The sequence below is a fragment of the Trichoderma aggressivum genome (genome assembly GCF_033847375.1).
Source record: "Trichoderma aggressivum f. europaeum strain CBS 100526 chromosome Unknown scaffold_010, whole genome shotgun sequence".
Classification (NCBI taxonomy): domain Eukaryota; kingdom Fungi; phylum Ascomycota; class Sordariomycetes; order Hypocreales; family Hypocreaceae; genus Trichoderma; species Trichoderma aggressivum.
In genome coordinates, this window is record NW_026946376.1 from 687,341 (window position 1) to 701,837 (window position 14,497).

Sequence of the window (14,497 nt, forward strand, 5' to 3'; positions counted from 1 at the left end):
CGGCCTTGTTTCGCCTTCTGTCAAGGGCGCCGCAAACTTGGCTTGCTTGGTCAAGGAAACTGGTCTTGTCTTGCTGTGTCGCCAGCACCTCAAGGGTGGCAACATGGTCGAATAGCCTGCGACGATCGCCAGGCTTGTTTTGCGCACCAAGTGCGGAGTGCTCGGTACCGCCGTCATCACCTGGTGTCTGCAAGCAGCATCCGTTCACGATGCCATTGTCATACCCGTCGACGTTCCCTTTGCAGCCTCTACCTCGCGCCATCATGTCGCTCTACTTTGTTTTCCCATCTTCCGCCCCCCCCCCCCCCCCCCCCTGCTTCGCAACTGTTGAACCGCTACTCTCGCGCCCGCAAGAAAGCAAAGCGAGGGGTGGCAGCACAGCGCTGTTCCAGTCGCGATCTCTCGTACAGTAAGTAGCTTGTACTAGCACAAGCGTTTCCTAGCGCAGGTGGGTGTGGACTTGGTTCGCGCGTCTCTGTTGGTCGGCCCAGGGTTGATATACTATACTCGTATGCAGATATGCAGCAGTGTGCTGAAGTCTGGTCCGCTGCGCCGCACGTGCAAGAGGAAGAAAGGTGAGCGAGGCCTAAAACAAAACGGTCGGTAGTCGCTCAGTAGCGCCAGCGTTGCGTGTTGACTGCGACACACCGTGGCCGCGATGGATGATGAGATGGAGGGATGGATGGAGGAAAGAATCCGACCGCAAGCGACCGACCAGGAAGCATGTGTGCCCAACGCGGCGCCCAGCGAGCGAGAGGGCATCTGCCATGCAGTTTTCCTTCACCGACTGATTGACTGCATGTTGTCGGTTTTGGTTTATGCGTGTGTCTGAGTATGTACCTGTGTGTAGTGTGTCTCCTGGGTTGAACACGAGGGTGAAGATGAAGGTGGTGAGCGTGGGCATAATTCGGCATTGCAGTAATGAGCAACGAGCAACAACGTCGGCGCCGGTCACTGAAGTGAAGCAGGACTGAACAGCGACTCCTTCCTTCAATCTCTCTGTCCCCCGCACCCACAAAGGCACTCTTTGCTCTCCCCCTTTCTTTGCACCTCTCCGGAGAAACTCCCCCCTGACAGCATCAATCTTCAACATCACCATCGCTTCTACTAGGTATTCTCACCACTTATCACGTATCGCTTCTGCTGGTCCACCCATTACCGAATCAATTCCAGTAATAATGCCAAAAGCAGCTCCCAGGTCAATCCCCCCTCGCCACTTCGCTCCTCCCCCTTGCAATTCAATTCAATTCAGAAATCCGGCCAGCCGTCCAATCACCGCCCCGGACAACGTGCAAGGCCTCTGAGCTAGAATCTGCCGGCCACGGGCCGCTGCCAATCAGCAACTGGCCGGCGTTGCAGCAAGAAGGAGCCACTCGAGGTGCCACCCAGCATTTTGCGGGGTAACGGTTAGCCTTGACGCAGGCAGGGAAGGAACACACGCACACGCCCCCTCTTTGCTCGACACACCCCCTCCCCTCCGTCACTGTCTGTCTCTTTCCTTGGTTCCAGCCAGTTCTCTTGGTGCTGCTTGCTTTCTCCTGTACCTAGGTAGTTACTGTACGTACCCGTACTGCTTGTTCTCCTTATTGAATACTGGCAGGTACATACAGCCCAAGGTGATGAATCCACACTGGCCGCTAACAGCCCTAGACTGCCAAACTGCCCCCCCGACAGCCGCAGTAGCCTCTGCCACTACTGCACTGCTAACACCTAGCACGACTGAGTACCTCCCCGGTACCGCACAATGGCAGCAGTCGCGGCGCGGTAACTCCGTATCTGCGACGTGCACCGCAGTAGCACCGTGCTAGAGGCAATGCGCACTTCCAGGACAGGCGCCCGCTAGCCCGCGTCCAGCAAGTCCAAACGGATGGGACCTCCAACCTCTTGTTCGCTGCCATTGAAGATCGCCAGAATACTAAGTATAGGAGAATGAGGAGGAACAAGGAGAAGAGGCCAGATTGTCCGTCTGTCTTTTGCATTGCATTAGCACTCGGCAGTTTGACTCGTTTTATGACAAGCTACGACGAAATACGAAGCACACCGCGCAGGGAACGCAACGCAATGCGACGCAATGCTGCAGGGCGGCTGTCGCTCTGAAATCCGCCTCCATGTACCGCGTCCGCCTTTTTGTCACAGTTAATACAGTACTAGGTATGGATTGGAGTTTGGGGACCAACGCTCCCGTATCACCAGATGGTCTTCCTGGGGCTTCTGCAAGATGAGGCACGGCAAGCAGAACAAGGTCCATCTCAAACTTCGCAATTATTTCGGCTCTCGATGTCTTCGGTACAGTTTTGACTGACAGTATTCTTGCAAACGGACGCACCACCGTATGAGGCAACAATTACCGTCCATCATCTCCCCGCCTGCACATCACACAGCCAAAGTTTGTCGATCAGCGCAAATCAACCGCCAACAACTCCGTATCCAGCCAGAACTTGGTTTCAACTTGATACAGAGGGTACATACAGTACACGATGCAACATCATCAGCCCATCATCGCAACATACTTACTGTACGAGTACATACCTCTCTCTCCATCATGCTGGCAAATCGCCGTTCTCGCAACTTCCGTCAACTTGTCGACGACGCATGTGATAACCGAACCATTCATGTAGCACCGACAGGCAGCATGGCATGACCCGTGCGTTTGAAACCCCCAAATGCAACGGCGCTTCTCTCCTGACATTGTACACGTTGCGTGTTTTTCATCTATCCGAGTACTACCGCAGACGGCCACAGTCGAGCCATGGACATGGACCGCCGCAGTTCGAGTCGAGAAGCCGTCCCTCGCAGCCGCCATGATATAATGTTGTCCCTTTTGATTCCCGAAATAGGGCTTTCCAAATTCAAAAATCGCCGGTTTCACCTTTGTCTGCGGAACCCCTCTCGCCACTGCCACTGGGCAAACATGACAGCTCGTCCCGCGTACAAACGCACCGCTTCCATTGGCTTCATCGCTGCAATAAGCTGATGGTGGCGCCATCCTCTGCTGCCGACAGCATCCAAGACGCAGCCTGGAAGCGTTTGGACCCCTCGCCTCGCACTGTCGCGAAACAGAAGTGGCATTCCCTGCAAAGGTGAGAGAGAGCAAGGGTCGGGGCTAAAAGCCTGGGCCGCCCGGGGGTCCCTCTCCTCGTCATGCAAGATTATCTCTGCCTATGAGATTCCGACCCAAGGATGCACTAGCACCTCTTAGCCAGCGACTTGTCAAAAAGCCAATCTGCGGGGAATGCAACAAATGACCCTTTTAACCTTTGGCGTCTTATAGCACACTTTGCTGAGTCGAGGCGGAGCACGTGGCCTTGTGTGATAAGAGATGATGGAGGCTTTGCTTGAAACTCTGATTTCCTATCATGAGGATGTTGGCTGTGGACTATCTCCATACAGATGTAGGAGATTGGTTGTAAGCCCGCAGATCTCTCACCAACCGTAGGAGAGGCTGAAACGAAGCAACGCTTGAAGCAACAAACGACACGTTGCGCCTCGCGACAGTGGGATCATGATGAGATATCACGTACGACGAGCCTCCAATTGAATCGAGATGGCGCGTTTGTCTAGATGAGGAGAAAATGATGTGCTGCAGGTGAGTCTCAGGCTGTCTGCATTGTCTTGATGCACTATGACGAGGGCTGTGACGAGGGCTCCTGAACTGTACCTGTCTTATTCATCTCGATGGATCGGCAAGTCATGAGGAGAAGCTATTCGCCACCGGCCCCTGACCAACAGCGTTTGAATCCCTTTTTTCTGGAGGTGTGTGATAGGCTACATGATCCAACGCTTCACATCCCATGTACAACATAGCAGCCTTGCCTTTGTAATTGGACGTACCCGTACCACAAACTCCCTCCCTAGGATAGATCTTCGGGGCGATCGACAAGGAGTGTTTCCAGTACAAACAGCCTCAAGACACAACACACAGCGCCTCACAAATGTGTCACGGGAATGCAAAATTTCTTGAAGTCGAGTATTGGTTTGTATCAAAACTTCAGTCTGTTTCTTCGGATTCAGTTCTGGCACCCTTGTCGCGTAGCATCTGGGCTATATTGTGGTACCCCCGAGATTGAGCAGCATTAAGGGCAGTACCATATTTTCCACCTCGAGCATTGACGTTGGCACCCTTGTCAAGCAGCATTTGGACTACTTCATCGCGTTTATTGTCCGAGGCAGCATATAGAGCATTGTCGTAAAATCCGCCCTGGGCATTAACGTCGGCACCTTTATCAAGTAGCATTTGGACTATTTGATCGCGTCCTTTGTATGAAGCCACCTGGAGAGGATTACCGTAGAATCCGCCTTGAGTATTAACGTTGAAGTTGTTGTCAAGCAGTAGCTGGACTACTCGAACGTGCCCCCTTTCTGAAGCGACGTAGAGGACATTACTGCGCCATTTACCTCTGGCATTAACGTTGATGTTATTGTCCAGCAGCATTTGGGCGATTTTATCGTGTCCCCCTTCTGCAGCGCCATGGAGAGCATTGCCGTAATAACTGTCTTTGGCGTTGACGTTGGCGTTGTTGTCAAGCAGCATCTGGACTATCTTGGCGTGCCCTCTATATGAAGCGCCGTATAGAGCAAAGCGGCGATGTTTGCATTGAGCATCGACATTGGCGTGATTGTCCAGCAGTATTTGGACTATCTTGTCGTGTCCACGGTATGAAGCAGCCACGAGAGCAGTACCATATAGTCCGCCTCGAGCATTAACGTTGGCACCGTGATCAAGTAGTATCCGGACTATCTTGTCGTATCCGTCACCTGCAGCGGCCTGCAGAGCATTGGCGTAATCACCCCTCCGAATGCTGATGCCGGCATTTTTTTCAAGCAGCATCCGAACTATCTTATCGTGTCCGTTGCATATTGCAGCATTTAGAGCAGTGCGGCATTGGCCGAATTGATAATGAACGTTTGCATCCTTTTCGAGCAGCAGCCGCACTGAAAAACACGAGCCTCCAAGTGACGCGAAATACAGAGCTAACGAGATGTCGTATCGCCTTGGTTGAAACTCGTGATTCTTCCATGGGTCAGGGTTGTAGAGTCCATAGCAAGTCATCTGAGCCCCTTCGCAAGAAAGAAATTCTGCAATGAGTGCACAAACTTCTTTGCTGCTGCTTTCTACTACGACAGCATGATCCATCCAGTATCGTGCAGAGTATTGCGCCAACCAGTATGACCGTCGAAGCTCTTCGACTGGAAAGCTTTTGTCTAGCTCCAGCAAGTATGCAAGGCATACTTGTGCAATGGAAGCTCTGGCGGCTGCTTCGTCAAAGTCTTTGGCAAAGCTTTGTGGCACTCTGTGAGACAATAGATAGTCTTTGACTGACAGGTGCGCAAGCTGAAGTTCCTGTATGGCCTCCTCGTTTCCCTGAGCTTTGATGGTCGTTTTGACGGTCAATACAACCAAGCTAGAGCAGTAGCTTATAATCTCCTTAGGGACTGGCATTCTATTTGATGGATCAAACCGGGGGCTGTTGGTTGTGTCTACAGCCATTGCGTCAACGGCTTCTTTGATTGTCAGTGGGCGTTCGGAATATGCTAGAAATTGCAGAAGGCGTCGTGTATGATGCTCATGCTCACGAGGCAAGTTGGTCAAGATCCGAGCATATGTTTCATCCAACGTCATAGGGAGGGAGTTGAGTGCTTTTTGTAACGTTGGATAGTCAAGACAGTTTTCGAGTGCATCGAGCTGGCACGTAACCCAGCGAAACCTGCGTTGTATCAGTAGATGCATGTGTAAGAAAAAAATTGGTGAGCTACCTACATTCCATTTGCCTTCTTTGATAGCCTTGTTTCAATTTCGTGTTGAACCTCAGGCCGGCACCTCCATCTTTTCAGAGGGCTTTTATCACTTTGAACTCTTGCGTTGACGTAGGCAACTATATCATCCGCAACTCGTCCGCTCTGAACTGGAATAATGTCCTGGCCACGAGCCCATGATTCGATAGAAGATGCGATGTCTTGTTCGGGACGAGCTGTGACTAAGAGATGAATGTTGGTCTGTTGGGATGTTGCCAAAGTTTCTATCGATGTCAAGAGGCCTCCTGTTGGATGTTCTTTGCGCGTCTGGCACTCATCGAGCGCGTCGAGTATTACGTGGATTTCACCACCGTGTTGCAACATGTTTCGGAACGTTGCAAAGAGCTGATCGGCACTTGGCTGAGTTATTCCCTTTCCGCAAGAATCATAGAGCGAGTCCAAAGGCTTTTGAGTATTCTCGTTTTTGCAATAGAGCTGCAAGACGAGTGAGCCGAGCGCCTTGTCGAATAGCCGCTTATCTCTATTGGTAAAATCGAAAAAGAAGTATAGTACGTTCTTAACATTATTGTCTTCCAGATCTTTGACGATGGTAGCAGAAAGCACGGTCTTGCCGCACCCGGGAATACCTTGGAGCCACAAAAAGGAGTTGGGCCGGGATTTCCACAGAGAATATTCTTCACTCTGAAGGAACCATTGACCGGAATCTCCATAGCGATGCTTGATGCCATTGTTGTAATTTTCTGATGGATTGGGAGGCGAGAGCCATCGACGAAGCTTTTGAAGATGGTGACTTGTCTCCAAGGTTTGGACAACAGCGTGGGTTTGTCTGCTGCTCTCTGCCATTTGAGCAACTTCCTGACTAACTGGAGAGACTGGTCATTCTTTAGAATTCTTTCAGGGTTAAATACACGAGACTAACGGTGTTGAATGGCTTCTTCTATTGGGGGGGTGCTCTCAACATCCTCCCCGTCTATGGTGTTCAACAGTTCCTTTGCAAATGCAGCCGCAGTCGCAGCTGCGTAGTTCTGCCAACGGTCGTTCTTGTGTGTATCCGCATAGTCACAGACTCCCCTGATGACTAGGCAAGGGAAGTTGTTCATTAGGCCAGCTGCTTCCATCTCAAAGCAAATGCATTTCTCTTCAAGCCGCTGCAGGATTTCGTCTCGAGAAACGCCGTCTTTTATGACCAAGTTCCCTGAGGCAATGACACCGTAGTGAATCGCCGGTTTGGAAGATCGGTCCTTTCGTTTTATTTCTTGAGTAGAATCGCAATGTGCACACGCACTGTCGCGGTCGGATGCCGTACTATCAGTGGTTGGAATGTCTATATGAAAAGAGGATGCCATGAATAACCGATCATTTGCTCTACCCTGGTGAACGAAGCCTGAAGTTCCATCCTCCCCAGGCTCTCTCATCTTGGGGTAGCGCTGCACCATGTCCTCTAGGATCGTGGGTATTTGGGAGTCTTCTATCAAGTGCTCTGCCTTGAGCGCTTGAAGGCCTTTCAGAAGGACTTCCGGAGGCGCGCTGAGGTGACCAACGCGCTCAAACTTGCCGTCCTTTTTTAGTTTACCGAGGTCGTACTGAACCACTCCTGGACTTGTGCCAGTAGGTTGGCTAACGACGACATCACCAAGGCGAATGTCAATTTTGTCCTCCAACCTAGGGACCCCAGCTCCTATGCCGACCATGAGACCAAACCTGATATGTGGAAGAGAGCTGATCATGCTCGAGGCGGTCGTAGCTGCGGATACGGTGCCGTAGCTTCCAGCGGCCAAAGACGCAATGACAATATTGTGCTCTCCAATCTTGCCCCAAGTATAGGTGTTTGTGTCTTTTGGGTGCTTTTTGAATTTCTGCGGCTTCCGGTGCTTTTCATCGAGCACAGCCATTGCTGCTGCCAACTCCTTGTCGAGAGCGGTAATTATGCCAACGGTATACTGTCGGGGATCTGAAAGCTGCAGCGGCGCCATGCTGTCTCTTCATGAAGGAAGACTCTTCGTTCTATCTTTTGTCGTCCTCCGATGGCCAAATCCAATCAATGAATCCACGTCGGCGGCCCTGTTTAACCAACTGATAGAAGGGGATGTGCATTCTTGGAGGTATTTAAAATGTAATAATGAAACAGGATTTTGGGTGCATATTCAGATTCTTAGAGTCCCATCGAGTTGGGCATCAACGCACCCATGTTCCGCGTCGGACATACTGGCAACGGGTTCTTGTCTGTCAGCGCTCATGATTGGCATATTGGGGGTATTTTCCGACCAATGGCGTGGCTGGGTGTGTTAATTCCGAAAGCTATTAGATATATCAGGCTCATGATCTATGCCTATGAGAGATTCATGTTGCGGGTCGCGGCGTGAGGCTCCATCCGACGTTATCAGGTTTCTTCGGGTTTTCTTTGATATATCCGAACCTTGATCACGGTTTGTTTCGTAAATTTTCAGCGACTATTTTTGAAGCTTGCGTAGGATCTGGGTAGCGATCGGTATGAAGCGTTCCCTGTGTGAGTCGTCTTGATATATGATGTCCACACTGGTCCTTGGGATTCATTTTCGCAGGCCATCGATCAGGAGCGTTTCCAGCACAAACACTCAATACACAACACAGCGCCTCGCCGTTAGGACCGCATCGTAGGTATAATAAAAAAGGTCGTTCAAGCATTGATACCACATGTTTCTTCATTCAGCCTCGTTTTTGTCCGCACAAACCACACACCCCGCAATCTTTCGCGTTGACATACGCCGTACCAGTACACGCCGCGCTCTCGCACCGCCAGCCCGGCGTGAGCAATGGGTGCAGGACGTTTGCGCACATTGCGCACGTAACTGCTGTTTGATGGTTTTCAAACGAGCACATTGAGCAGGTTGGCGATGATGACCTTGCTTCCGCTGTAGTGGTGGTATCTGAAGGGGCTTTTGAGGAAGTTGGCTTCGTAGCAGTAGAGATTGATTGTTGACGTCTTTCGTCTGTTGAAGGTGAATCTTTATCGGAGCCTGATTTCGTAGGGCCATCGTTTTTAGGTTTGACATGCGGTATAGATGATAGTCGTATAGACGAATGACCATCATCTGCAGCCTCTGGCTTGATAGACAATCCCGTCTCTTCCCGTTTTACCACCTGTTTCGCATGTTGTTGATCCTTTCCAGATGAGCGGAGATTCAAAGTCTCGCCATCCGGATCCTGTTTTATCTTTTGTCTTCCGAACAGTCCGTGTAGTTGATCGAGTTCGTTCCTCGCATCGGCGTCATTTGGATCTTCGTCTTCACACACCTTGACCATGTCGCCACCTTGTCTATCCACCATCCTCGATCCATCCACATCAACAGCCGCTTTGGCATCCCCATTCCCCTCTTCGTAATCGCTCGAACCACCATCAACATCCCAATTCTTCGTATCCTCATTCTCCTCTTCCTTCTTAGCATCTTCCTTGCTCTGCTCAAACCTCGCCAACGCCGCCGCTGCACGAAGCTCTCGACCCCGCAAGCTGCCTGCTACTCTCGGCTTCGCAAGCACCCGCTTGCCCTTCTCAAGCTTCACCTTTTCCTCCTCATCTGCCCCAAGCGCAACGCCATTCTTGCCAAACTTTTTGAGAATCCTCTTCTCTTTTCTCTCCTGATACGTCAACACGGGCTTAGCCTTGCGTTTCCTCCCCCGCGATCGATATGTCCCGCCACAGAGATGCTCCGGAAGAACCTCATCTGCCAGAACGCTGTTCTTCTCCCACTCTCCAGTCCCCAGCGTAGCTCCTCTGCCCCAAAGACCATCGCCTTTGTATCCTTCTGCCCATAGCTCCTGCATCTGCGCAGCATACTGGTTCCGGACAGCCCAAAACGCCCTGGAATGGTTCATCTGCGCGCAGTGAGCCAGCTCATGCATCATGACCATCTGGACGTAATTGAACGGGAGCCACCGCCCGCTCCCGGGGGATTTGAGCACCAGCTGAATCACCTCTCCAGCATTGAAATTGCGGCCCACGAATTCTCGGTTGGGGGGGAACTCCTCCAATGACATGACGTGAATATGGTGCTTGCGCATCACGGGAACTTGTTTTGACAAGTCAGTCCGAAATGCTCAAGAAATAGAGGTAGGAATAGAAATGCTCAGGAAAGGGAAAGGGATGTGGATAACAAAACTTCGTAAAAACGTACGACATTGCGCTGCAATCCTTTCCAAAAAGTCCTGCGCAACTTTCTCATCCCGTCCTTTGAGCGGTTTGATAAAGACAATATGCGGGTTTGGCTGTGAAGTCTTCGCGTTAAGACGCTGTATGCCGATTGGCATGATGAAGAGTCTATGATGCTTGATCGAAGTGAGAGAGTGCCTATGCAGCAATCATCAAAGGAGGGATGGATACAATGATAGTACACGGAGAGAAGATGACAAGAATGATTATTCACGAGGATTGGGGATTGCACGCGAAGAGGTGAAAGTTAACAAAAAGTTATCGGCGGTCGTGTCCTGATTCACGGCGGGTTTCTTACACGAAATCAGGTGACCAGTGGCGACTTCTTTTCCACTACCAACTCGGGAGGTATTCACATCAAGGAACAACGACCAGCACCAACAATATCATTAGACAAGTATAAAAAATTGATAGATATATAGTAGTTCATCATAATTAAAATCAGTCTAACGATGCATTTATAATGTGCTTGTAAGAATAACCATCAATTCCAAGGCTCGCGATTCCTAGGTCTGTATATGCAGTGTGCGATGCTACCCTAAAAAGACAACGAATGCTCCCGCCGTGCTGATGCATTTCTCATGTAACTGGCGATTGATGGCAAACATGACGCCGTGCCCGATGCTTCGCTAAATGACAATCTTGTTCGTCCCCAATGCAGTGCCTCTTCACCCGCTGCCGCTCGCCTCCATTCTGGCTTCTACATTGGCAATGGCGCTCTGCACGGCACTGGTCAAGTCTACGTGGAATAGGGGGTTGTCTAAGCCGCTGATGATGGCCCCCTTTCGTCTGAATGCCGGCTTGGGAGATCCTCCTAGTTTCTCTGCGAGATTACTCGGCCTGGGTGTTTCTTCCTCCTCCTCCTCAACCATGGCATTGGCCTTTGCCATTTCTTCATCTCCTGGTCTATGCGCCATGATGGATAGTTCTCTCTTGATGGCATTCTCCTCGGCAACTGCCGCAGCAGAGTCTTTTCCGCCAATCTCTGCGACGCTAAAGATGGACTTCCACCTGTGCGGAATGCCATCCCGCGACTTTGTGGGAGTGCCGAATCCTCCGGCGATGAGCGCTCGCCTGGTCCATCGATTGTTGATGCATGCGACATGCCAGTCTACAACATCCGGGGCAGTGTATGTATCGAGCACGTTCCGCACATCGATAAGGCGCTGGACCGACGTGATGTCCACATTGTTAACGGAGCTAAAGTCTAGAATAATGGCCTTGAGGGTCGGCTTTTGGCTGTGCTCGGGATCCTCTCTGGATTTTCCAGGATTTCTAGGACCTGGATTGCTCCACGGCCGGTCGCCCTTGCGCTCATACGTCTCTGGGCTGGATCGGCGTGTGTGCGCATAGATGAAGCTGGTCAAGTACTCCAAGGCATAGTTTGCGCTTGGATAGTTGAATCCCTCGGAGAAACGGTAGATGAAGATGCCAGGGTATGGGTTTTCCAACTCGACTTCGGGGTTGGAGCCATCGCCGTGGTCAAGCGGTAGGAAGATATTCCTGGCAGCATTCTCAGCCCTTTCCTCAAATGTGCCATATTCTCCCACCAGCTGCTTGTGGTCTTCTCCAATAACGTGATCTCCCAGGACAGAGTGGACTTTGACTTTGCCCAAGAATCGCCCACGCGCCTTCAAGATGCGATATATGAGAACGGCAGCCGATATGCACACGGTGGCATACAGACCATCCTCAATCTGCGCAAACACGCTGATGAAAACACCGATGAAGAAGATGAAAACTTCTATGGGCGAGACTCTCCAAAACTGATACAGCGTGTTGGGCGGCGTGATCAAGTCGCCGACGGCGTGGATAATAACCGCTGCGAGAACTGCATTAGGGATGTAGAAGAAGACGGCCGTCAAAAGGTAGGTGGCCAAGAGCACAACTAGTCCGGTGACGAGTCCCGCGGCAGGAGTTCTGACGCCGGCCTTCGATTTGATGGCTGTTCGGCTGAAAGACCCGGTGGACGGATAGGCACCGAGAAACGAGCCCAACAGGTTGGTCATGCCAATAGCAACCATTTCCTGCGATGGGTCAATGGTGTAGTTATTCACCCTGCCAAACGACTTGGAGATGGCAATATGCTCCACCAACATGACGATAATACCTGCCGGGAGGTGGGAAGCAAACTTTGACACAAGTCCTGGCGGGATCTCTGGAACGCCGTTGTGCTCGAATCCTAAGGCTGATGGTTAGAAACAGAATCATCTGGATGCCTATATCCTGGGAGGCTTTGGTAGCTTACCTTTTGGAACAATCCCTAGAACACGAACCGCCGGGTGAGACTTCCGATCTTTGTTGATCAGCCAACTCACCATGGTGTAAAGGAGAATGACAAACACTGTCCGCATGGTGTTGAGGAAAAAGATGATGCGCTTATTGGCTGGCCACCTGTCGGCGGCTCTGGTCAAAGCGTATCGTATCAGATAGAGGAAGAAGAGCGCCGTTAGGCCAATGGCGGCATCGAGCTTGGTATCAGGCAAGTGTTTTAGAGTGTTGATGATGACTCTGTACGCTGGGTCTCTGTTGGAAAAGCCTGTGATGCCAAACAGCGAAGGGAGTTGACTGGCGCCAATAGTAATGGCAGACCCCGTCATGAAAGCCGAGAGTGAGGTGATGGAGATGAGATCAACTATCCAGCCAAGGCGAAGGAGGCCAATGCCGAGAACAATACTTCCGGCAATGACGGCAAACGCCGTAGCTACAATGTTTGGAGGGAGATCACTTGCGACGTCTGCCACCACCGTTCCCACGACGGTGGACAAGACGGCTACCGGGCCAATGGATATGTCTTTGGATGTACCAAAGATCCAATAAGTGGCTGGTCCAATAAAGGACGAGTACAGGCCGTACTGAGGAGGGAGGTTCGCCAGCAATGCATAGGCCATGCCCTGGGGGACGAGGACAGCTCCGATAGTGATGCCGGCCACAACATCGCCGGCGAGCCATTGCAAGTTGTAATGAGGAAGCCAGGATATGAACGGGAAGAGAGACTTGACATAGCTAACGACCTCGCCCCGCGAAGGAAGCTGTTCATTGAGCCATTCCGAAGTAGTAGGCGGCGCCTCGATTGGGTTCTCGCCACTTCGGGTAGAAAAGACAGACTCGCCTCTGGTGACTGGGTCTTCGTACCGGTAGGCATTTCCGTCGTCGTCCTGGAGTTTGATGCCCAGGACTCGAGCCAATGCTTGCCCGGCCTTGGTCGACGCTCCGCTCGATGTTCCACTTCCACTCATGGCCGGAAAGAAGGCTGGCCCCTGACGGTGTGGCGGAGGTGAGGGAAGAAGCCCAGCTGGGCGAGAGATGCAGGGGGACGAGGAGAATGAGAGCAACGGTGAGATGTCTGGCCTTTAGTACAACATGTTCTCTATCCCTTGGTTGCTGTATGTTCGGACCGTCGCTTTGCTTCCCCCACCAAAAACTACCGTCGTGGCGATGGTCCGGCGCGGCGCGATGTCGGCAGCGGCTCTGGCACGCACACTGCAGTTCTAGAGCATCAGCTGAGACAGTCACGGCAGGGGACTTGTAAGCTGCAAGAGAAGACGCATGAGCTATTTGGATCAACAAGACATGAGGGATCTGGTGCTAGATGCTGGGTGCAGGGCGGGGAGATGGCGTATGGCGTCTCGTGAGCTGAGCAACGAGACGTGGTTGGTGCAGCTAGTCGAGTAAGATGGCTTACCTCGTCGACGATCAGCAACCAAAGGAACAAGAGTTTTTCACACGAGTGATAATGATACACAACTCAAGGTAGGTGTGAAAAGATGAGAGAGCGAGGAGTTGAAGAAAAATCTGAAAAATATACCCAGTAGGTATATAAAGAAACAAAGAAACGCACCAGATGCTGTGCTTGCCTCGAACCCTGAACAAAGTTGATGGTAGCTGCCGAAGAGCCGTGACGGGCAGTCGGGAGGCTTGCTGCTTAAACCCATCTGACAAATAGTCGTATGAGGGAATAGAAAACCCACGAAGAATGAAGATGGACATTCCGAAAGGGGCTTGGATGTCTTTCCGAACGTCATGTTCTCCATCGAATCCGCCGTCGAGACGCATCATCAACGGGGTAGATAATTGGATCGTGGGTTTGGGCCAGGGGGCCGAGCACGGCTTCAGCAGAATCTCCCCACAAATCAGCCAAATGTCGCCATCGCGTCTATGCCGCTTCTGTTTTAGAGCGGCTGGGCCATCTAGATTCTTGATGTGATTCCCGCGCAGAGTTTTGTTTGTCTCGGTGACAAGAGTCGAGTCAGGGGATCACGGGGATGCACAGGAGCGGCCATTTTCGCGAGGTTGACAGACGGGCGTTGCATCTCCGGCAAAGAAGCGGTACGAGCAAGTCAGCTGTCTGCTGCTGCTGGTGGCGTCAGATCCTACCCCAGGCTAATCTTGAACTCTTCCGTCAATGGTAAAAGGAAAAGGGTAAAAAATGCTGCACCAGCCAGCACTAATACGACGCCCCCATCGTTGAACGTGGCCTCCCGTCCCGTGTAAGTGAGTTGAAGGCTAAAGTGCGAGTCCTTCCCTGCCTTGAACAAGCTTATTCGGGGCTGCCTA

General features: G+C 51.6%; 2 protein-coding genes across 2 annotated transcripts; both read right to left on the minus strand.

Annotated features, from left to right (window-relative positions):
* Window positions 1–3,988: 3,988 nt before the first annotated feature.
* Window positions 3,989–10,038, minus strand: Triagg1_3593 (uncharacterized protein; the record flags this gene model as incomplete). The annotated part of the gene is made up of 7 exons (XM_062897902.1): window positions 3,989–5,705; window positions 5,759–6,617; window positions 6,674–7,728; window positions 7,939–8,030; window positions 8,498–8,585; window positions 8,636–9,800; window positions 9,906–10,038. The coding sequence occupies 7 exons, from the start codon at window positions 10,036–10,038 to the stop codon at window positions 3,989–3,991; spliced, it is 5,109 nt and encodes a 1,702-aa protein (XP_062757582.1).
* Window positions 10,039–10,608: 570 nt separating this feature from the next.
* Window positions 10,609–13,179, minus strand: Triagg1_3594 (uncharacterized protein; the record flags this gene model as incomplete). Its single annotated transcript, XM_062897903.1, has 2 exons — window positions 10,609–12,122; window positions 12,189–13,179. 2 exons carry the CDS (start codon window positions 13,177–13,179, stop codon window positions 10,609–10,611), a joined length of 2,505 nt encoding a protein of 834 aa, XP_062757583.1.
* Window positions 13,180–14,497: the final 1,318 nt, after the last annotated feature.